At 44.7% G+C, this 24,318-nt stretch overlaps 1 protein-coding gene across 1 annotated transcript in view; it reads left to right on the forward strand.

Moving 5' to 3' along the window:
• The window catches only part of LOC124545844 (roundabout homolog 2-like), a 44,516-nt gene extending 20,656 nt beyond the window's left edge, over positions 1-23,860 (forward strand). Inside the window, exons 2-3 of the mRNA XM_047124802.1 lie at positions 8,596-8,895; positions 23,751-23,860. Coding sequence (XP_046980758.1) covers positions 8,596-8,895; positions 23,751-23,860 — 410 coding nt within the window. The remainder of the gene's footprint in view (positions 1-8,595; positions 8,896-23,750) is intronic.
• Positions 23,861-24,318: the final 458 nt, after the last annotated feature.

Raw genomic sequence — 24,318 nt, forward strand, 5'->3', positions numbered from 1 at the left:
ATGGGAGGGGGGCGGGAGGAGGGGAGGGTGCTAGGATATTTTCTTCATGCTGGAGATGATGAGCCAGTCTTTCCCTAATTCTCCTAAATGGATAAAGATCTGGCCATAAGAAGTAGCCTCAATGTCGAGTAATTTCCCCGTGATAGTGGTGCGGAGGTGTTGGTATTGGTAGCAACACGAGGCTGTGGATTGGAAATGACTCAGGGTTGTGAAGGCGTGCCGATAACTTATCAGTTAAAGTATTTATTAGCAACGCTACTATTCGACACAGTCATTCAAGCATTAAGTAAAACTGAAACTCTGAGAACTACAGGGGTCTAAAACACACTGTCATAGATTTTGAGATTATTAGCATGTATAGATGTTCCTGACATGTGTTGATCTTATGTTGAACCAGCTTTATCTATATCTGTAGTCCCACACTGTATATATGAATATTCAAGAAAAGCAATGTCACTGGTTTCTCGCATATTCATTTTCATATGGGCCCAAAGTACAGTTTTGTTGCTCTGCACTGCTTAGTTGTTTGTCTAGGGTACACTAAATAATCTAGCGTCTACATCATGTACTTAGTAGTAATACTTCATAATCGGAGGTGTATCGCCAGTTTTATGTGAACCTCAAGCCAAAGAAAGTGCTGAATGAGAACGATAATGTGGACCAGGAAGTGATGGAATAGGTAATCGGTGTGTGTGTGTGTGTGTGTGTGTGTGTGTGTGTGTGTGTGTGTGATTCATTTACTATTTGTTCACTATGTTACAATTTAGTTTTATATTAATTACAAACTTAACAACTTTAAAAGGACACTATTATCTCTAGCCCGTAAAGAAAATTTTGGGAATTAATATTAAATACTAAATATAATCTTGAATATTAATTAATATTTCATAACATAATAAGCCTAATAATTTTTTCATAGGAAGTATAGGATGTTGAGACTCGGTTAAAAAACAGTTCAGATCTGTGAGACTGGTAGTTTGCCTATAAATTTGATTGTCACAATCATCTATTTTTCTCAAAACTTCGTGTCTGTGCTTTGGGCCCTTTCGGTTCACTGTGCCTCAACTATTATAAATCTACATTTTAAAAGAGTACAGTAAGATAAGTAAAATATTACTAGTTCTGAGTCAGTAATAACAATTTCCAAAACACTAAAAAAAAATGTTCCGTGAGAGAAGCAGTATTCAGTAACAGTTGAACCAAATCACTCGGAACGTATGTTAAGTCTCATAATTCAGTAAGAGTTCTTAGCAGTAATCGAAACCCTCAATCAGAAAATAATCTACAAGCTAACACTAAAACCCTAACCCAAGAGGCATAAAATAATATTACAGTTCAAAACTTATTTTACACAGTATGAATACAATATAATCAATCAGGTACACCGCATTGTTGACTTAAGGCAACAGATTACGCTAATTGATTACCTTCCTGGCATAGATACATAGCATCCTAAGCCAACATATTACGCTAATTGATAATCTTCCTGGCGTAGACACATGGCATCCGATAATATAAATAACATCAGATCGTAATAGTACGACAAAGCTGTTAGCATCGCTAAACCTCAGTCCTGACAGGTGTCATGATATCAGACTGAAAAACTGAGAATTTAAGAACAGTGTCTCGTCAATAGAAACACGAATCTGTCCTAAGGCCTTCCCACAAACGGCAACGGGACTGAACGAATTAGGTGAAACCACAGTCCTAACGATATTTTATCAGCAGTCACCTTTAGTGGATAGTGAGCTATTAGCCACACAGTTTCAAAATACAACAAATCCACCATGGTAAACCAAGAAATATTTAACAAGTATCGAATATCGATAATAGCACCTGCAGTGTTTGGAAGCCTTTTTTGTGTCTTCCTGTGTACAGCCATTGTCGGCTTGCCAGACTTCGGAAGCCGCTACTTCTGACTGGAAAACCATGGCCTGCTCAGACGATTCTCGATTTCGGTTGGTAAGAGCTCACAGTAGGGTTCGAATCTGGCGCAAACCATGGAGCCATGGACTCAAGTTGTCAACAAGGCACTGTGCAAGTTGGTGATGGCTCCATAATGGTGTGGGCTGTATTTACATGGAATGGACTGTGTCATTGATTGTAAATGGTTGTTTTCGGCTACTTGGAGACCAGTTGCAGCAGTTCGTGGACTTCATGTCCTCAAGCAACAATGCAATTTTTAATGATCACAGTGCGCTATATCGCCAAGCAAAAGTTGTTCGCGATTGGTTTGAAAAACACTCTGGATATTTCGAGCGAGTGAGTTGGCCACCAAGATCGCCCGACATAAATCCCAGCGAAGATTTATGGGACATAACCGAGAGGTCAGTTCGTGCACAAACATCTGCACAGGCAACGCCTTTGCAGTTACAGAGTTTTATAGACGCGGCACTGCCCAATATTTCTTGAGAGACCTTACAACGACTTGTTGAGTCCATGAAATGTCGAGAAGCTGCACCACATCGGGTAGGAGGAGGTCTGACACGACTTTATGAGGTATCTCATGATTTTTGTCACCTCAGTGTATATATCTAGTTAAATTTTTATGCGAATTAAGTTACAGAAAAATGGAGCTGAGAGTTTGGTAAAAAGACTAAATCAATCTGCTAATTAGAATATCTCTAAAGTTCTTTTAAACTTATATGGAAAGTACGAGGGTGAGTCAAATGAAAACCTTAAATTTGTAATAACTAATCGAAATTTCGTTCCGTTATCCTGTAAGTTGGTAAGCGTGCTACAAACATCGTGCAGAATGGCCTGTAGGTGGCAGCATAGTGCGGTTGCACACATACCGTCGCAGTATCATTATAAAGATGGCCGCCCCCCTTGCGACTTAACCATTGAAATTCATCGACGAATGAAGGTTCAGTACGGTGATGCATGTTTGTCGTAGCAGCAAGTCTACGAGTGGAGTAGGAAGTTCGCAAATTGTGTGACTTCAGTGGAAGATGCCCCTCGTCCAGGTCAGGCACAACGAGTTGTGACTCCACAGAACATTGCAGCAGTTGAAGCCATAGTGAAGGAAAATCGCCAAGTGACACTAAATGACATTGCAGCATGTTTACAGATTAGTCATGGGTCAGCACACCACATAGTGCATGATGTGCTCCAGTTTCACAAAGTGTCTGCGAGATGGGTGCCACGGCAGCTGACTCCTGAAATGAGAGCACGACCTGTTGATGCTTGTGTTGAACTTCTTGGGCGCTTTGAACGAGAAGTTGATAGCTTCCTTGCAAGAATCGTTACTGGGGAAGAATCCTGGGTTCACCTCCACCAACCGGAAACGAAGAGCCCGAGCAAGGAATGGCGCCATTCCTCACCACCAAATCCAAAGAAGTTTCGAACAGAACCATCAGCAGGGAAGGTTATGCCTACTCTCTTTTGGGACGAAAAAGGCGTCATTTTGGAGCATTACAGGCCTAGAAGGACCACTGTCACCAGTGCATCATACACAGATCTCCTAAAAAATCATCTGCGGCCTGTAATCAAATCAAAGCGACGTGGATTGCTGTCAGCAGGTGTCCTTTTGCAACATGACAATGCAAGGCCCCACACTGCCCGTACAAAAGTTGCAACAATCACAGAGCTGCATTCTGAGTGTCTTCCTCATCCACCATACTCACCAGACCTTGCCCCAATATGTTTGGATCACTTAAAGACGCAATTGGTGCAAAGAAGTTCCGTTCTGATGAAGAGGTACGCCACGCGGTGCAAGAGTGGTTGCGTGGACTACCAAAAGAATTTTTTTCTAAAGGAATTTATGCACTTTGTAAGCGCTGGAGGACTTGCATTGAGCGTGGGGGAGATTATGTTGAAAAGTGATACAGCTTTGTACCACTCCTGCGCAGTAAATAATATTTAAAAAAATATTTAAGGTTTTCATTTGACTCACCCTCGTATAATCATTAAAGAACATTTTCGTAAGAAGTTAAGTCCAATTCAAGAGTATGATGTGACTGTAAACAGCACTTTGGACATCTCACAGATTGTACACCTTCCGACTTGTAATCGTCACTTAACGCAGCTAAAAATTACACGGAAAAAGGGCTGGGAGAGGGGAGGAATAGGTCAATGTCGAAGAATGTGTATAACGACATCTAAATTTTAACTCTGTTCAAGTAATCAGCTGAATATCTTTTTTAGTTTTTAACAAAAACATTTGTAACGTATTCGAGCGCTACTTACTGTAACAATCTTTGGACTGCGAACGCTCAGCGAAATTAAGCAGTTGTCTTCCGCAAGGAACAAGATTTGTTGTGCCTAACGGGACTGCCAAGTTCGAAAGCCTCATTTTAATCAGTGATACTACACAGCCTCACTACCCAATGACATAAAGTGCAAACGGTGGAAGCCAGCGGCTGCACATTACCCCTTAGAAGCAATAACATTAAATCCTGCAGGGTATTGCTGATCTCGATCGGAGCTGGAACCGTTGCTCCCAAGTTAACGCATCGTATTTTGTACTAATTAACTTGTCGGTTGCTAATGCCAAACAACACATTCGTAGTCACGCGTGAAGAGAGCGGCGTTCCGGTATCGCTAACGAGCCATCTCGGGCGCTGCTCAGATCCCATCTCCGGCACACTGTTACCACCGCAGCACATTCGTTTCATTGCTTTTGACTGCAGCGATCGCTGGTCTCTCTGGACGCCCAGAGGACCAGTTGCTTGTTTTATGGACCTCGCGGAGGTCCGTCGGATAGGAATAGCGCGGACGCGACCGCGAGAGAGTTCAAAAGCGCTCGCGCCCGAGAACTGTCCGCTTAATGGGTCGGAACCGACGTGGATATGTGCCGGACGCCGGACCTCGCCCTATCGCTCTGTGGCGAGATTAACGCGGCCATTCTGCCGCCCTACTCGACGTTATTTTTCCTTAAGCCCTGAGGTACACCCACATAATTCAAGGTGTTCTCCTAGCCCTGCCCGACAATAATCTACGGTAATATTTGCTGGTCCGATAGCGAAACAAATTACATTCAGAGAAAGCTCTGCTACGTGTGTCAGTAAAAATTAACCACTGAAGCGATAATAAAGGTGTTATCCTTGAAAACTGAACAGACTGATCACCGAAGCCTTTCTGTCTTCATCTCTTCCATTCTCCTCTCTCTCTCTCTCTCTCTCTCTCTCTCTCTCTCTTTCTCTTTCTCTCTCTCTGTCTCTCTCCCCTCTGTCTGTCTCGTAACAATATCGTCTGAATGGCATATGTAATACCTGTTTTAGGCAGGGTCGTCCACGAGAAGTAGTACATTTTCATTTTCTTACCATCTGTTCCCTGCCCCTCCGTGCTGTGGCTGTCTGGTAAAAAGCAAATGAAAGAAAATAGAAATCACACATTTATAATATACGTAGGAAATGGATATACGTTCTAATCACCTTTCCCCCCACCCCCGTCTCGGTTCATCTTCTTCTCCTCCCCCTCCCTCCATCTCCTCCTTCCCTTCTCTCTGTCCATCTCCTTCTTTCCGATTTCTGTGTCCATTTCCTCCCACCCCTCTCCTGTATCCCCTCTCTGATCCTTCATTTCCTTTATTGTTATTGCAAGTCCTTCGTTTGGTTTCCCAAAACCGAACAAGAAAGCGATACAAAAATTGAACACGGGACTTTCGTAAGACCCCAAGCCAAAGGCGGAACAGTCTCATTGGCTGTGATCTACTGTATAAGAACAGCTGACACTAATGATTGTATCTCCAAGCCGCTCGAATCTGCACGCGCAACTGCCTGACTAGACAACTCCAATGTTAAAATCTGAAACGGCGCAACGCATCGAAGTTTTTTTATTACGAATTATTTTTCAGCGCAACCTACCCTGCAAAATCCTGACAAGCTTTTCAGATTACTTCTGACCAATCTGTATACAAGCACATCTACATAATTCTGTAATGGCTGCAGTTTTCGCTTCTTTATTTCTCTGTTATTTCCTTAATACATTTTTCTGCAAGTGACATGCCATTTTACTGTAATAGTTAACTTTCCGTCTTTATAAACACTGTCAAATAACGTTATGGCTCAAATGGCTCTGAGCACTATGGGACTCAACTGCTGAGGTCATTAGTCCCCTAGAACATAGAACTAGTTAAACCTAACTAACCGAAGGACATCACAAACATCCATGCCCGAGGCAGGATTCGAACCTGCGACCGTAGCGGTCGTGCGGTTCCAGACTGCAGCGCCTTTAACCGCACGGCCACTTCGGCCGGCCAAATATAACGTTATGAAATGTGTGAGAATTGTGAATATCGAATATGTGAAGCAGCATGAGCTATGTCTCTGCTTGGTTTGATTCCTGATAAGAATCATCTTTGGTTGTTACTGTACACTGTTGTTGTAGCTGCAGCAGTTCTAGCGGTTAACACTATTTTCTCTGTTACGGCACTTGTTGGCTTTTTGCATAGGTGTAAATATGGAGATCTGACGTATAATACAGGCCCCAGTGTCTTCCTATATCGCCAAATGATACGTGATTAATATTAATTTTTTTGATACTTATATATGGAAATGATCAGTTTCCTATCGAGTATGTCTACGCCACCGTCTCATTCGTCGCTGTCTCTGGTATCGAGGACGTTTACTTGTGGTTCCGCCGCGAGGTACCGTCCTCTGCCTTGCTACCTCACTTCGGATAACACCACAGTAACAATTTCGAGTCTTAATTACAAAAAAAAGAAAAGAGAAAACAAAGAAATTGCGAGCGGTCTAAGGCGCTGCAGTCATGGACTGTGCGGCTGGTCCCGGCGGAGGTTCGAGTCCTCCCTTGGGCATGTGTGTGTGTGTGTGTGTGTGTGTGTGTGTGTGTGTGTGTGTGTTTGTCCTTAGGATAATTTAAGTTAAGTAGTGTGTAAGCTTAGTGACTGATGGACTGATGACCTTAGCAGTTAAGTCCCATAAGATTTCACACACATGTTTTTTTTTTTACAAAAAAATGGTTCAAATGGCTCTGAGCACTACGGGACTTAACATCTGAGGTCATCAGTCCCCCAGAACTTAGAACTACTTAAACCTAACCAACCTAAGAACAGCACACACATCCATGCCCGAGGCAGGATTCGAATCTGCGACCGAAGTAGTCGTGCGGTTCCGGACTGAAGCGCCTAGAACCGCTCGGCCACAACGGCCGGCTCGAATCCGGTAAAGGAGTTATATTTCTTTTATGCAACTGCTTGCTCATTATTTCGTTTTATACGCCTACAAATGTTGAGGATTGATGAAATACTAATTGTTGTACGTATTACAACAACAAGACTGTCTCAACAGTTAAGTGTAGCTTCTAAAAATGGAGCTGTTGCGTGTTCTTCAGGTAGTCCTCAGTTGTCCTCATGAGGCCGTGTACATTGTAATAGTACTTGAAATACGTAACCATTACGGCACCTCACCTCAACCTCTCGATACCAGCAATATTCTACTGTGTTTCTGTAAAATAGTTAACATATTTCTGTGACAACATTCAGATTTGATTTCATTAATGTAGAGGTACTTTGATACATCGATATGTTTATATTGCAATGATATTATTCTTATGTGTATTCTTTCTTTTGTCATTATGATCTTTGACGTACTTGTAACTGATTTTTGGGCACGTAAGCGGTTATTAAAGAGTCAAGTCTTGGTCATGTTGAAAAGACGCAAATTGTAGTCAGTTTATGAAATGTGAACTTGAACAGTGAGGAAGATATTTTCAAGTATGTTTTATATTGTGAAATGATGTTGCAACAAAAGCAATAAAAAGAGAAGTGTAACTTAAATTCGGAGTGCTGGTTACTTTTTTACATCACCAATGTCCTAACTTGGAAAATTTTAATCTTCAATAATGGTTTATGAAACACATCTATAAAACTTTTGAATATCGCAGAATAACACCTAGGCCTCTTTGCATCCGAGGTTGGAATCATCACTACCTAGATTTTCCGCGATTGAGCCTTGAGTTCACAACGAGACCAGCGTCGGAAACACGAAAAGATGAGTGCCTAGTTTATCCATTATTTCAAGAAATGACTTTATTAACTGTGCTCTAATGATACTTGCCACATAATATAACTTTGTTGTTGCCCGAAAATGCAATATTTAGTAGCGTGAGCAACACTACAATCATAATTAATTTTTGACCTTTGTTGTGGTAGGGTTGTTAGAAGATCCAGCATAAATTTTTGTGTGGTGTCTGTTCTGCCCGACACGTGCGACAGACATCACTGAGATATATACATTTCTGAAAGAGAGAGTAATGGCTCCTCGACGGGAATCAATAACTTGCGAGCAGACGGTTAATGGACTAGGAATGCTGCATTCCAGTGTGCGGAAAGTTGAAAATTGGAGTCGGTCAGACACCGTGTCCAGATGGCCGAAGCGGTTAAGTTTACTGCTCACGAGAAGCGGTAAATCCGGGCTCGAGATCCGGTCTGACACAAATTTTCAACTTTCACCATTGCACTACCACAATGCTGGAATTCCCACCTATCCCTTTTATTTCTTTCCCCATTCTGTATTTCATATACATCCAGAACGAGTCGTCGTCGGTAGGACAGAAGCCAGTGAGGAGTGGTGAGGTTCTTTCCCTGACTGTACAGTGTGTGACGTGCGCGTGTCGTCGCCCCGGTTGCAGGCCAGACGCGCTCGCCGCGCATCACGGAGCACCCGAGCGACGCGCTGGTGGCCCGCAACGAGCCGCTGACGCTCAACTGCAAGGCGGACGGGCGGCCGCCGCCGGCCGTCACGTGGTTCAAGGACGGCGAGCCGGTGCGCACGTCGCCCGCCGACGCCAAGTCGCACCGCGTGCTGCTGCCCGCCGGCTCGCTCTTCTTCCTGCGCGTCAAGAAGGAGACCGACGCCGGCGTCTACTGGTGCGTCGCGCGCAACGTCGCCGGCGTCGCCACCTCCCGCAACGCCACCCTCTCCGTAGCCGGTGAGTACCGCTGGATCTCTGCCCAATCTACGTCGACTTCTACTGTTGTACTCCGTAAGTTACCGAGTAGTACACTACTGGCCATTAAAATTGCAACACCAAGAGGAAATGCAGATCATAAACGAGTATTCATTGGACAAATATATTATACTACAACTGACATGTGATTATATTTTCACGCAATTTGGGTGCATATATCCTGAGAAATCAGTACCCAGAACAACCATCTCTGGCCCTAATAACGGCCTTGATACGCCTGGGTATTGAGCTTGGATGTCGTGTACACGTACAGCTGCCCATGCAGCTTCAACACGATATCACAGTTCATCAAGAGTAGTGACTGGCCTATTGTGACGAGCCAGTTGCTCGGCCACCATTGACCAGACGTTTTCAATTGGGGAGAGATCTGGAGAATGTGCTGGCCAGAGCAGCGGTCGAACATTTTCTGTATCCAGAAAGTCCCGTGCAGGACCTGCAACATGCGGTCGTGCATTATCCTGCTGAAATGTAGGGTTTCGCAGGGATCGAATGAAGGGTAGAGCCATGGGTCGTAACACATCTGAAATGTAACGTCCACTGTTCAAAGTGCCGTTAATGCGAACAAGAGGTGACGAATACACGCTTCCAATGTGCGTTCACCCCGATGTCGCCAAACACGGATGCGACCATCATGATGCTGTAAACAGAACCTGGATTCATCCGAGAAAATGACGTTTTGCCATTCGTGCACCCAGGTTCGTCGTTGAGTACACCATCGCAGGCTCTCCTGTCCGTGATGAAGCGTCAAGGGTAACTGCAGCCGTGGTCTCCGAGTTGATAGCCCACGCTGCTGCAAATGTCGTTGAACTGTTCGTGCAGATGGTTGTTGTCTTGCAAACGTCCCCATCTGTTGACTCAGAGATCGAGACGTGGCTGCACGATACGTTACAGCCATGCGGATAAGATGCCTGTCATGTCGACTGCTAGTGATACGAGGCCGTCGGGATCCGGCACGGCGTTCCGTATCACCCTCCTGAACCCACCGATTCGATATTCTGCTAACAGTCAATGGATCTCGACCAACGCGAGCAGCAATGTTGCGATACGATAAACCGCAATCGCGATAGGCTACAATCCGACTTTTATCAAAGTCGGAAACGTGATGGTACGCATTTCTCCTCCTTACACGAGGCATCACAACAACGTTTCACGATGCAACGCCGGTCGACTGCTGTTTGTTTATGAGAAATCGGTTGGAAACTTTCCTCAAGTCAGCACGTCGTAGGCGTCGCCACCGGCGCAAACATTGTGTGAATGCTCTGAAAACTAGTCATGTGCATATCACAGCATCGTCTTCCTGTCGGTTAAATTTCGCGTCTGTAGCACGTCGTCTTCGTGGTGTAGCAATGTTAATGGCCAGTAGTGCATGTGACTGAGCGTACCACAGATATCCTCCTCCCTCCCGCCGCTTTTCCTGGTGCTATAAGTGGAGTGCACCTAACAAGGCGGTCGGTTGGCCAATGCGCTGCAGCAATAAGCAACCAACAGCATCATTCCGCCGCATCTGCCTCGGTATTAGATTAGACTGTAAATGGAATCCCAGCAGGAATGGTCAATATTCAGCGATACAGGGGATAGGCAAAATAATGTGTACACCTGTACTTACCTGGGAATGGTTTTATTAATAATGGGTTGGGCCCCCGTTTGCCCGTAATACAGCTGCCATTCTTCTTGGAACACTGGCATATAATGATTGTATAGTCTCCAGTAACGTGTTATGCCGCTCTTCGATCAGAATCTCTTCTAACTCCTGTAGTGACGAGGTGGCGGAAATCTGCTGCGGAGTCTGCGCTCCAATACCGCTCACAAGTGTTGGGTTGGGTTGTTTTGGGGAGGAGACCAGACGGCGAGGTCATCGGTCTCATCGAATTAGGGAAGGACGGGGAAGGAAGTCGGCCGTGCCATTTCAAAGGAACCATCCCGGCATTTGCCTGGAGCGATTTAGGGAAATCACGGAAAACCTAAATCAGGTTGGCTGGACGCGGGATTGAACCGTCGTCCTCCCGAATGCGAGTCCAGTGTGCTAACCGCTGCGCCACGTCGCTCCGTTGCCCACAAGGGTTCGATAACGTTGAAGTCCGGGGACTGTGCTGCCCAGGGAAGACGCTGCAGTTCAGTTGCATGCTCCTCATACCACGATTGTACTGTCCTGGCCGTGTGAATGAGTGCATTATCGCCCTGAAATATGGTATCATTGTTGGGAACAGCATTTGGATCATAGGGTGCTCCTGATCACCTAAAATGTTCACATAATAGTTGGCTGTAACAGTGCCTTTGAGAGTAGTGATGGCACCAACAGAATACCATGATATGGCTGCCCGCACTTCCACCTACATGCTTGAAGTGTCCCTGTGCAGGAAAATCGGCTCGTGATGGTGTCTACACGCGCTGTACACGGTATGGCTAGATCAGGTTCTCATGTAGCCCCCTGCAGATTGTCATGTGCTCCTCATTACATATTGCAGCTAATTGTCTTATTCTGACACTAGGGTTGTCACCAACTGCACGAAGAAGTTCCTTCTCCATTTGCGGCGTCGTCGTCCTTCTAGGCCGCACCCAGTCGTGAGTAGTACGCTTAAACGTATCGTACTCCCTAAGACGACGATCAGTTGCCTCCTGACGGGGCACTGCCGCTCTAGGAATCCGCACCGATACCAAACATGAGCGCCACGGCCATTCGCACTCGCTAATCCGTACAGCAAATGGATATCTGCTACTTCTGCATTCGAGTAATTACCACTGCACTTGCCGGAAACTGAGTCCCCGATTATATATGTGGTGTCTATTCTTTCAGGGATGTCCGAAAGACAAGTCACCATGTTGTTCCTACGGACACTATGAATCAAGACACAAAGGAATTAAAGACGTTAACTGCCAGTGGGCATTAATTTCTCGTGGCATCTCGCCGATTGCCGTAAGAGTTCGAGCTTGGTGTACATCTGCACTGGAGGGACCATTGGCCGTCATCACCCAAATTATATACGTCAATCATACCACTCCATCAGTTGCAACCGAGACTGCCTATTCTTTGTACAATTATGTATGTGGCGTCTGTTCTTTTGGGCGCGTCCGAATTTGATGACCAACTTTGACTTTGTCACGTAAACATCCACTGCATGACCACCATGCTTTAGCCAGCAAAGGAGGCAATGAGTCATCTTCCTCGTTAAGGTGGTGGGAAAGAACTGTGTGAGACACACACTCAGAATGAGCAACTTTCAGGCCTCAGCGGACACGCACGCAATGTTAATTACTGCACAGTTGATATATTGCAGCCCGAGCGAACCTTCTGTTGAGCTTCCATTTAGCCGTTCATTTGCTTCCACAGAGTTTCTCATCGCCTCTGACCAGTCACGAAGATTAATACCACGACTCCCGTAGCCTAAGGTCGTAAACAATGTCTATTACTACCTTATGCAGAGCTCAACACGAATATCGAAACAGGTGCACGACGCTGCAGGGTAGTTAACTCATAAGGAAAGTGTTTTATCGTCCGTGTGCAGGGGACTATCTGAAATCATATTACTGAATCAATGCATCTAAAAGTTCAGTGAATGGCTGGGAAATTAGTCGGAATTGTGACGAAGTAGGGACAATAGCCATCTAACTCCTGCAGCCACATATGTCGTAGTTTTCCGGTAAACTTCTTGTTATTGTGGTTGCATTGTGCTTGTTACAGTGTCTCCTACGGTGACATCTTTTTTACAGATCTACTGATAAAAAAAGCAAAACATATGGAAACCACTCACCACTATTACATTTAACGCCTTAATGCTACCATTTCAGTAGGTTACTACAAGGAACTACATTATTACTTTTGGGGACGACGACCAAGCGACTCCGAGCTTGCATCGGGAGTTTCAAGGTTCAAAATTTGGTCTGCCATCAGGATTACTTACGTGGTTTCCCAAAATCTTAAGGAGAATATCGGCATGATTGCTCTGAAAACGACGTGCCTCATTTCTTTTCCCAGGATTGCTTTCCATCGTAAATGGAACAAACGCCATCTTCCATCCTTCTTTCTTGCATCTACAGTGTGAAATCAGCTAGTAAATGAATCTACCAAGTTTCAGTGATTAAGTAGTTATGAGAACCTGGGACCTGTTTACCCCTTGTCTATAACTTAAATTATACACGATACTTTGAAATTAATTCGTTTGCTGGCCTTAATGTATCGTTACCGTATTCAGCGGTATGTGAAAGAAAATCATCAGTTCTGTTCAATTTTGAGGTGTGCAACTCTTCCTTTACTAGCCTATGTTCCGTTCTATTGGCACTGCAGTTTACTTGATTGGCAAATTTATTTGTGCATAATAAATTTTTCACTTTGTAGCGGGGTGTGCACTGTTTCGAAGCTTCATAACAGATTAAATCAGTCTGATGCGCCGGGACTCGAACGCGGAGTCTTGCGTTTTGCGGGCAATGCTCTTCCCGACTGATCTCAGGTCCATCTCACCATAGGCCCTCGCATATTCCAATAGTACCTGAGTTTTCCAAACTTTACATAAGCTCTCGCGCTTACCTTTTTTCGGCTACCAATTCTGGAAGAAAGATGTTGTTGTTGTTGTTGTTGTTGTTGTTGTGGTCTTCAGTCCAGAGACTGGTTTGATGCAGCTCTCTATGCTACTCTATCCTGTACTAGTTGGATTGGATTGTTTTGGGGGGAAGAGACCAAACAGCGAGGTCATCGGTCTCATCGGATTAGGCAAGGACGGGGAAGGAAGTCGGCCGTGCCCTTTCAAAGGAACCATCCCGGTATTTGCCTGGAGTGATTTAGGGAAATCACGGAAAACCTAAATCAGGATGGCCGGACGCGGGATTGAACCGTCGTCCTCCCGAATGCGAGTCCAGTGTGTCCTGTACAAGTCTCTTCCTCTCCGAGTAACTACGTCCTTCTGAATCTGCTTAGTGTATTCATCTCTTTGTCTCCCTCTACTGTTTTTAACCCCCACGCTTCCCTTCAATACTGGTGACAACTTGATTCCTCAAAATGTGCCCTACCAACCGATCCCTTCTTCTGGTCAGGTTATAACACAAATTTATCTTCTCCCCAGTCTTATTCAGTACCACATTAGTTACGTGATCTACCCATCTAGTCTTCAGCGTTCTCATGTAGCACCACGTTTCAAATGCTCCTACCCTCTTCTTGTCTAAACTGTTCATCGTCCATGTTTCACTTCCATACATGGTTACACACCATACAAACACTCTCAGAAACGACTTCCTGACACTTAAACGTATACTCTATATTAAAAAATTTCTCTTCTTTATAGACGCTTTTCTTGCCATTGCGAGTCTACGGTTTGTATCCTCCATATTTCGACGATCATCAGTTACTTTGGGAAGAATGATACGGCGAGAAACGGCTTGGACACAACCCACAATACATTATCTCATCAAAAGTATCTGCAGATCTAATACTAGACATTAATATACTTTCAGTGAGGAACCTGATGTTTGTGGGCGGGTGGCAGCCCAAGTCTCTTCAAGAGCTCAGAGAAGGTAGACATGCTGAACACTGGGGTCTAGGGTGAATCTGACGTTCTGCCTCATCCCAAAGGTGTTCCACTGGGATCAAGTGGGGACTCTGGGCAGGCCAATCTATTTCAGGAATATTACTGTTCGCAAAGAATTGCCTCACAGATGCCACTTTATGACAAGATCCAGTGTTAAATTAACGCAAACAATCATCTCCGAATTATTCCTCAACTGTACGCAGTACAAAATGCAGTAAAATGTATTCATGTCCTTCCGCATTTAGTGTTTTCATAAGCTTAATAGGGGAACCATACCTTAAGCAAGATAAACATCGCCGTACCCACGTTCTTCGTACTTAATCTGTCATCAAGTGTATTGCTGACATTAATGTTCCCCAGGCATTCGCGAAGCCCAAAGGCTTCCATCGGATTGCCGCAGGGTGTAGCGTTAATTAATCACTCCGAAAGACGAGATTCCAGTCATCCACAGTCCAGTGGCGTAGCTCTTCATCGCTTAACATCGACTATACAAATGTGTAGCTTATGAGATGTTGTTCAGCGATTGTACCTACTCCTTTTTAACTCACTGCACACAGTCATATAATAGTTGGACTCTTGATAGCACTTCAAAACTCACAAATGATTCATTTTGCTGATTTTATGCGATTTTTTTTACAACCACCCAGAGCAATTCTCGAAGTTCCCTGTCCATCAGTACCTGAGATCTCCATTAAGCTGTGGTTGTTCCTTAGCGTTCCCACATCACAGTCACATCACAAACAGTCGGGCAGCTTTAGAAGATTTGAAATGTCCCTGACACATTTGTCACTCACGTGACTTTCAGTAACCAGACCATTTTCGGTCACTGAGCTCTCATGACCAAAACACTCTGCTTCTCTGCCGACAACACAATACTCTCCGCCTCCTTTTATACTGGCGCGTCCTCCTCTAATGACATCTATCGGTCAGTTCTGCTTTACATCGGGGTGTCCGCATGCTTTTGATCTGATAGTGCTTTAGCCGGAGAACTTCGCTTAAGTTGGGAAAGTAGGGGACAGGCAGTGATAGAAGTGAACTTGTTGGGGTGCATCTGGATGTTAAGTTGGTAATAGCTTTACCCGCGAATCTCAAGGTTCCGGGTCCCTTTCCGACTCAGGGAGTTTCAAATTTATTTAACTTTTCACCATATTCGTCAGTTAACGGAAGGGAGGAAAGTCATATGCGCCTCTGCCTGTGAATCGTGTTAGCTTTTGGTTATTGTCGTTTTTTCCGAGGCTGAGATTGACGATGAGGCCAGCATTTGCTGAAACGAGCGTGGAGAATCCTCGAGAAACTACACATGGCTGGCCTGTATACAACAGCTGCTATCGCTAATTCGCCGCACGGATTCGTTCCGGGTGTGGCTCAGCAACCCTCCCCCAACCCTTCCCTCCCCCCCCCCCCCCCACCACCTATTTGCCTCTCAAGCAGTCGCACTACAATTTAAGCTGTATAAACAGTCTGTAAATGGCCAACTTCTGAGATTAATCAGTACGCATGCAACGGCATGCGCTATCATTATTTTCCAAAAGAGCTCGCACAAAATGGAGATTTTTCCGGGGCTCATATCTCTGGTTCTGATATTGATAGAAAGGTAGGATCAAGTGTTTTGGACAGGCCTTGGGCTAGGAAGCTTTTGTATATCCAGCGAAAGGATCGTCTTACTGTAACTGTCCTACCATACATGGTCAAAATTTGGATATTACACACCAGCTAAGGCAAATGAAGTGAAATCGAGTGGTTCTTTTTGCATTAGATGTGGCCTACGGTGTGCCTTAAGCAGCTTATGGAGGCACTGCTTAGTTTATGGGCGTTTCCTGAGAAAACCCTCCAAAAGCATTTTTCACCTTTTTTAACCGCCAGCAGCGGATAAATAACTAACTGCAGCAAACTTTTGCAAATTTAACGGTATATCCTCTAAGCAATTATATAGAAGTGCTAGCTTCTCATTATCAAATATATTTATCCTTTATTTAGTAACATCCCAAAAACATGGTTTTGGTGCACCAAAACCAAGCCGTGTGTTCCAAGACGGTTATGTACAGTAAAAGACTGAAGTTTTTACGATATATTCCTAAGATCCCAATCTCGAAAATTTTCTTTATATGTTTATTCATTACCGAGATACAGACATTCAAAGTTACCGTACCAGTACACGTAAAAAACGCAAGTAAAATTCGGTGTGAGGCGAAAACGTAGTTTATGATGTGATGTAGCACGGAGAAATACGCTGTAAAGTGTCTGCGTTAAAACGTCTCAAAAATGAGATCGATAGGAAGTGCAAAATGGCTAAGCAGGGATGGATGCTTAGAGGACAAATTTAAGGATGTAGAGGCATATATCACTAGGGGTAAGATAGATACTACCTACAGGAAAATTAAAGAGACCTTTGGAGAAAAGAGAACCACTTGTATGAATATCAAGAGCTCAGATGGAAACCCAGTTCTAAGCGAAGAAGGGAAAGCAGAAAGGTGGAAGGAGTATATAGAAGGTCTATACAAGGGCGATGTACTTGAGGACAATATTATGGAAATGGGAGAGCATGTAGATGAAGATGAAAGGGGAGATACGATACTGCGTGAAGAGTTTGACAGAGCACTGAAAGACCTGAGTAGAAACAAGGTCCCCGGAGTAGACAACATTCCATTAGAACTACAGACAGCCTTGGGAGAGCCAGTCCTGACAAAACTCTACCATCTGGTGAGCAAGATGTATGAGACAAGCGAAATACCCTCAGACTTCAAGAAGAATATAATAATTCCAATCCCAAAGTAAGCAGGTGAAAATTACCGAATTATCAGAGTAATAAGTCCCGAATTATCAGTTTAATAAGTCACGGCTGCAAAATACTAACGCGAATTCCTTACAGACGAATGGAAAAACTGGCAGAAGCCGACCTCGGGGAAGATCAGTTTGGATTCCGTAGAAATGTTGGAACACGTGAGGCAATACTGACCCTACAACATATCTTATGGGATAGATCTAGGAAAGGCAGACCTACGTTGGTAGCATTTGTAGACTTTGAGAAAGCTTTTGACAATGTTGACTGGAATACTCTCTTTCAAATTTTGAAGGTGGAAATGGTAAAATACAGGGAGCGAAAGGCCATTTACAATTGCCACAGAAACCAGATGGCGGTTATAATAGTTGAGGGGCATGAAATGAAAGCAGTGGTTTTGAAGGGAGTGAGACAGGGTTGTAGCCTAGCCCCGATGTTATTCAATCTGTATATTGAGCAAGCAGTAAAGGGAACAAAAGAAAAATTCGGAGTTGGAATTAAAATCCATGAAGAAGAAATAAAAAACTTTGATGTTCGCCGATGATATTGTAAGTCTGTCAGAGACGAAAAAATGTTTCAGAGGGCTCTGAGCACTATGGGACTTAACGTCTGAGGTCATCAGTCCCATATAACTTAGAACTACTTAAACCTAACTGACCTAAGGACATCACACACATCCATGCCCGAGGCAGGTTTCGAACCTGTGACCGCAGCGGTCGCGCGGTTCTGCACTGAAGCGCCTAGAACCGCTCGGCCACAGAGGCCGGCATACCGCTCGGTCACACCGGCCGGCGTATCAGAGACAGCAAAGGACCTGGAAGAGCAGTTGATCGGAATGGACAGTGTCTTGAAAGGAGGATATAAGATGAACATCAACAAAAGCAAAAAGAGGATATGGAATGTAGTTGAATTAAATCGGTTGATGCTGAGGGAATTAGATTAGGAAATGAGACACTTAAAGTAATCAACGCTTTTTGCTCTTTGGGGAGCAAAATAACTGATGATGGTCGAAGTAGAGAGGATATAAAACGTAGACTGGCAATGGCAAGGAAAGCGTTTCTGAAGAAGAGAAATTTTTTAACGTCGAGTATAGATTTAAATGTCAGGAAGTCGTTTCTGAAGGTATTTGTGTGGAGTTTAGCCATGTATGGAAGTGAAACATGGACGATAAATAGTTTAGACAATAAGAGAATAGAAGCTTTCGAAATGTGGTGCTACAGAAGAATGCTGAAGATTAGGTGGTTAGACCACATAATTAATGAGGAGGTATTGAATAGGATTGGGGAGAAGAGGAGTTTGTGGCACAACTTGACTAGAAGAAGGGATCGGTTGGTAGGACATGTTCTGAGGCATCAAGGGATCAGTATTGTGAAACGTCCCCTTAGAAAAATTAATGAATTACTGTGCTGATAAACCTCTTACATCATTTGATTTTCAAACAGCTGAGCAGAACTGAACGTACTCAGACATTTCGCTCTGTTCCTATTCTGATCAACATTAAACTGACACACAATATTTTTAGCGCAACGCAATCTGGCCCTGACTAACATTAACCTATACCTTTCACACATCACTTACCTCACAAAAATCTTCGTTACTCGAACTACTGCAAAACAGCGAGCGCCAATACTGCCAGCTAAATAAAAGATTCTAACTAGTGAAGGCACTAACTACTGATAGGCATAGTTAGCAAATGAAAGATTTCGATAAAGAACAAACAATGTATTTATCTTAATAGTGTTCAAAAGTCATAATATATATATATATATATATATATATATATATATATATAACGTTCATGACATCCAGGCCTACAAATTTACTGTCTCTGATGGATACACGTTCAGATCATCCGCTCTCAAAACTCCACCATCTCTCTCCCCACATCCACCACTGCTGGCGGCTCACCAACTGTGCAACGCTACGCGCTGTTAACAGCCAACTGCCCAACACTACAATAGCATATACTCCAACAATGTAAACCAACCACAGCCTTCACACAGCACAGTCAGTGACTTTCATATAAAGCGCTACGTGCCGTTACCAACATAAAAACCTAAACAGCTTACTTACAATTGGAAGAGGGAGACCAAGAGACGAGTACACTAATTAGACTGAGAAGAATGTAGGTTGCAGTAGGTACTGGGAGATGAAGAAGCTTGCACAGGATAGAGTAGCATGGAGAGCTGCATCAAACCAGTCTCTGGACTGAAGACCACAACAACAACAGATTCAAAGAGATAATGACAGTGAGTTGAGCTGCATGAGTGAATGGAGTGGGCGCATAGTGTTCGTATGCCAAAATTTATGGGAAAATTTTTAAAGGTGCTGAGGAAGGTAGATTGAGCTAGCTGGTATCCCATTTTTCAGAGTTTTTTAAACAGCGGCGTATTCGCCTTTTTTGAGCTCCGATAGGAGCGTTTTTCCTCTAGTCTACAGATGTTTTATTCCAATTGCTACAGTGTAATTTTAGAGGGAACACAATCACACGAACGACGAATATAATAATGCAGACGAGTTTAGTTTTATTATCTTTGCAACGGAGTTGAATACGACGGTATAGTGCCTCACTTTCTCTTCTGTGATTACCCCCAATATGGCAATTTACCGCTTGTTCAGAGCGTTATTAATTTGCCTGAAATTGTTTTACGGGGGAAGGGAAACTGGGAAGCAGCAGAGAGATTGCGGCAGGAGGCGCAAATCTGGCGAAGCGCTTGTCTCGCTGCTTGCGTAGCGCCGGAGGACCACGCGGGCGGCCCGCAAATGCACTTAAGACAGCTAATTAGCCGTAGACGGTTTCTGCAGAGCACGGTGACACAAGCTGCGGGCTGGGATTGCGTCCCAGCTCAGCCCGCTGCCGCCGCCACAGGCGGCGACGCCGTCGGGGGATCATCGCCTCTCAGCTTCTCTGATGTCCACGGCTCGATTCTAGGCGGCAGCTGATCAGATTTGTGCAAATCTGTCTCAGTAGTCTGCTTTATCCGCAGCTGAGCGTCGTTTTGTCTCGAGGAGTAATATCTGGAGTTCCCGAGGAAGTGTTATAGGCTTTCTGCTGCTACACAAACGACATAGATTGTTTGCAGATGATGCTCTCATTTATGGTCTTGTAAAGTCACCAGATGATCAAAACGATTTTCAAAATGATTTAGTCAAGATATCTGTATTGTGTGTAAAGTTAAAATGATTCTAAAGAAAAAAATAATGAAGTCAGCCACATGAGTACCAGAAGGAATCTGCTAAATTTCGGTTACACAATAAATCACATGAATCTAAACGCCGTAAATTCATCTAAGTATTTGGGGATTACAATTAGGGGGAGAAGGGGAACTGGGAAGCAGCAGACATCGCATATATAATGTTGTGGGCAAAGCAGATCAAAGACTGCTATTTATTGGCAGATGGCTTAGGGAATGCAACAGGTGTACTAAAGAGACTGCTTACACCACTCTTGCCGGCCTTCTTCTAGAGTATTGCTGTGCTTTGTGGTGTGGGACCCGCTTCAAATGGGACTGACGCAGGACATCGAAAAAATTCAAAGAAGAGCAGTTCGTTTTATATAATCGCGAAGTACAGGAAAGAGTGCTGCATGATACACGAACTGGGGTGGTAATCACGAAAACAAAGGCGTTTTCTGTTGCGGCAGGATATTCTCGTGAAATTTCAATCACCAACTTTCTTTTCCGATTGCGAAAATATTCTGTTGGCGCCCACGTACATCGGGAGAAGTGATCGTCATGATAAAATAAGATAAATCAGAGCTCTCACAGAGAGATTTAAGTGCTCGTTTTTCATGAGCGCCATTCGAGAGTGGAACGGTAGAGAAATGCGTAGTTTGAAGGTGGTTCGATAAACCCTCTCCCAGGCACTTAATTGCGAAATGCAAAGTGACCATGTAGTTGTACTGTACAAGCAGCTTTTGAACGCCATCTTTCATGATATAGTGACCGAAAAGTGGCGCTCGTAAAAAGATAATCATGTATACGTGGTGTTCCGAAGTCTTTGCGACAAGTCTCTTGGGGTGATAGATCCCCGTCATACGGTATAACTTTTTCTAGACAAACTGTTAACTGATACTTCTCGGCGACACTAGACGTAGTTTAAGACTGGTTATGGCCCTGTGAGGTGGCAGGTTTACGCACTCTGTGGCGTTCGTCTGCAAAGCGTGTTTTTGCCTATCATGTAGTCGTCTGCTCCGCGTGGAAAGGGGTAAGCGTAGCGGAACTGAAGTTTCTGATTCTCTGCAAACCGGAAGGTCGGCTTGCCTAACGCTCTGGTTCAAGTGTCATGGGAACGCTGGTGAAGCTAACCCGTCCCCGGCAATGTTTGATACGTAGCCTATGCAGCACCTGGTTTTGTCATGGAACCATAGTGACACTGGGAGCTTCGAGCTATTTGCAAAAACTACGAATTTGGGTTGACAACTGGAAAGTGGTACTTTCCTGTTAAAGGTAATATTTGTGGTTTCCAGACAATAGTCATACCGGGCAATTCACATACGAAGAGCAAGCAAGGCGACAAGGTTGCAGGAAGCAGAGTGATCAAAGTGAGCGTGTCTGTACAGAAGTTTACGAGGAAACCAATTAAATGAGAGAAGATGCCATGAATGAGTATCAGAGGCTGGTGTTTTCTGCCGATGGGTGGATTGGCGAGGGTGGAATGCGACGAGATATTGAGACAGCAGTGAATAAATGCACGAGAGAAGAGGCTGACAGTTCAACCTGGAGTGGCGAAAAGCAGAGCGGACCCGTCCTTATAACTCAAGACGCAGTGCTCAAGGGGACTCGTAATTTACGAGTAGGACGAAAGAACCCTTTCTCGATAGAGGGCAGGGGAAATGGTTCAAATGGCTCTGAGCACTATGCGACTTAACTTCTGAGGTCATCAGTCGCCTAGAACTTAGAACTAATTAAAGCTAACTAACCTAAGTACATCACACACATCCATGCCCGAGGCAGGATTCGAACCGGCGACCGTAGCGGTCGCTCGGTTCCAGACTGTAGCGCCTAGAACCACTCGGCCACACCGGCCGGCTGGAGGGCGGGGGACACGTAGTTTTCTGTTTCTGGGACTAGTTTCCAGGAGAACTTATGAGTTACTAATGGTCATACTGAGACATCGCCAGAAATTGCTGATCATGTCGCTAACTGTGTATCTTTGTATTTAAATTTAGTAAAAGAGCTTCATTCACAATTTATATTGATGGTTACTTATTGGTAGTTAGTCTTTCCTTTCTTTAAAAAGTCTCCAATTTGTACTCTTATGTTTGTGTGTGCAGATGTAAGTGTACAAAATAGTTGTTATTTTTCATTCGATTTTCCGGCATTGATGTCCCTATAGTTTGCTGGCACTTGAATGGTTGTTGGATCTTCAGGAAATTAGCGGTCTGAAGGGTCTTGTGTGTCACCGGTAATGAATTACCCTTGTCTCACGGGATCAACATTTTATAATGACGTTGGCGACCCTATTATTTACAGTATCGTTGTTGACAGGATTAGTATTCAAGTCAGCCGCAAGCGAGTGACTTTATTTAGGTCAAGGGGTGATGTGTCACGTTATGTTGATAATATATGCTCAAAATGGTTGTCCTGTTCACTAACACACGAACCATTTTTGTATGTTTACAGAACACGGTGTTGGTTAATGTCCTCCTGGTAGGTAAACAAGATTCCCTTGACCCATTTTTTTTTTAATTTGTTTCTCGGCAATATAAAAAAGAGTGGTGTGATCAGCTTATGGATGTGACATGTCTAAAAGACGGAGTGGTGTTGAATTTGGAGGTTCCGCAATCATAGTGTACATTAAAGGGTGTGTTGATATAAAATCCAAAAATGATGAACATGATGATCTTAAAACTTCCTGGCAGATTAAAACTGTGTGGCGGACCGAGACTCGAACTCGGGATGACGATCTTCCTATGTGCTTCGGCATGCAACGTAACTAATTTCGAAAGGCTTATAATGAATCACTTGAATATGGCTACAGAGCCGAAATTCCAACAGTGTCCAAAAGGAAATGAAAATAAGCAAAATAGCGAAAGCATTATCATAGAGACAATTCTACATGGATAATATTAGGAAAATGTTGTCCCAGCTGCGCCACTGCGAGGAGCGGGAAACCTAGAGCTCGGTGAGCGAACCGGGAATCGAACTCATTTCCTCGCTAATAGCCCCACTATTTCCTACGGCCGTCGAGAACAGACGAGATGCCGTTACGTGAAAGGCGGTCAGCGACGTCGGCCTGCGAGTAACCTTTCGTGTCTCGCATTTAGAAAACACAGCCGGAGATCAAATGTCGGGCGTTATACGCCGTAGGCACGCGCCACCCAGAGCGAGTGGAAGGCATCATAATTTGCGCGCGGCTTTCGCCCCCGCGAGCGCAGCGAGAGGTTGGGTCGACCCGGGGGGGGGGGGACGCGTCAGAGTGGTGCCCGTGTGCGGCCCGGGGTCGCAGCACTCTGCCGCTTTCTGCACTGGCGCTGCGAGCCGCCACGCCCCTCAGCACGCGCCTATTACCATACACAGCAGAGCGGAAACCCCGCTCTCCTCCGCACGGCGGCCCGCGGCGAGCCGTGGAGCTCGGGCTGACCCCCATTGCCGCCCCCGCCACCCCCGCCGCCGCCTCCAGTCAATAACATTGATTCCCGACCCGGCGCGTCCCACCCTCGGGAAATGAAGGAGACAGCGCCCGTTACCGGGATTGACTCCGGCCGGGGCGTTGTCCCGCAACCTCTCTCTGCGGCCGGCTCGTCACGCCGCCGGCGGTCGATCCGCTTTCCAGTTAGCGAACATCTGCATCCGCACTTTGCAGACCACTGTGAAGTGCGTAGCAGAGGATTACTTCAGACATGTGGCTCAAATTCAAAGATATAGTAGCAACAGCAGTTGAGAGATTCATACCTCATAAATTGGTAAGAGATGGAACTGATCCCCCATGCTACACAAAACAGGTCCGAACGCTGTTGCAGAGGCAACGGAAAAAGCATGCGAAGTTCAGAAGAACGCGAAATCCCGAAGATTGGCTAAAATTACAGACGCGCGAAATTTGGCACGGACTTCAATGCGAGATGCCTTTAATAGGTTCCACAACGAA

This window comes from Schistocerca americana, chromosome 8 (assembly GCF_021461395.2).
Source record: "Schistocerca americana isolate TAMUIC-IGC-003095 chromosome 8, iqSchAmer2.1, whole genome shotgun sequence".
In the NCBI taxonomy this organism is placed as follows: Eukaryota; Metazoa; Arthropoda; class Insecta; order Orthoptera; family Acrididae; genus Schistocerca; species Schistocerca americana.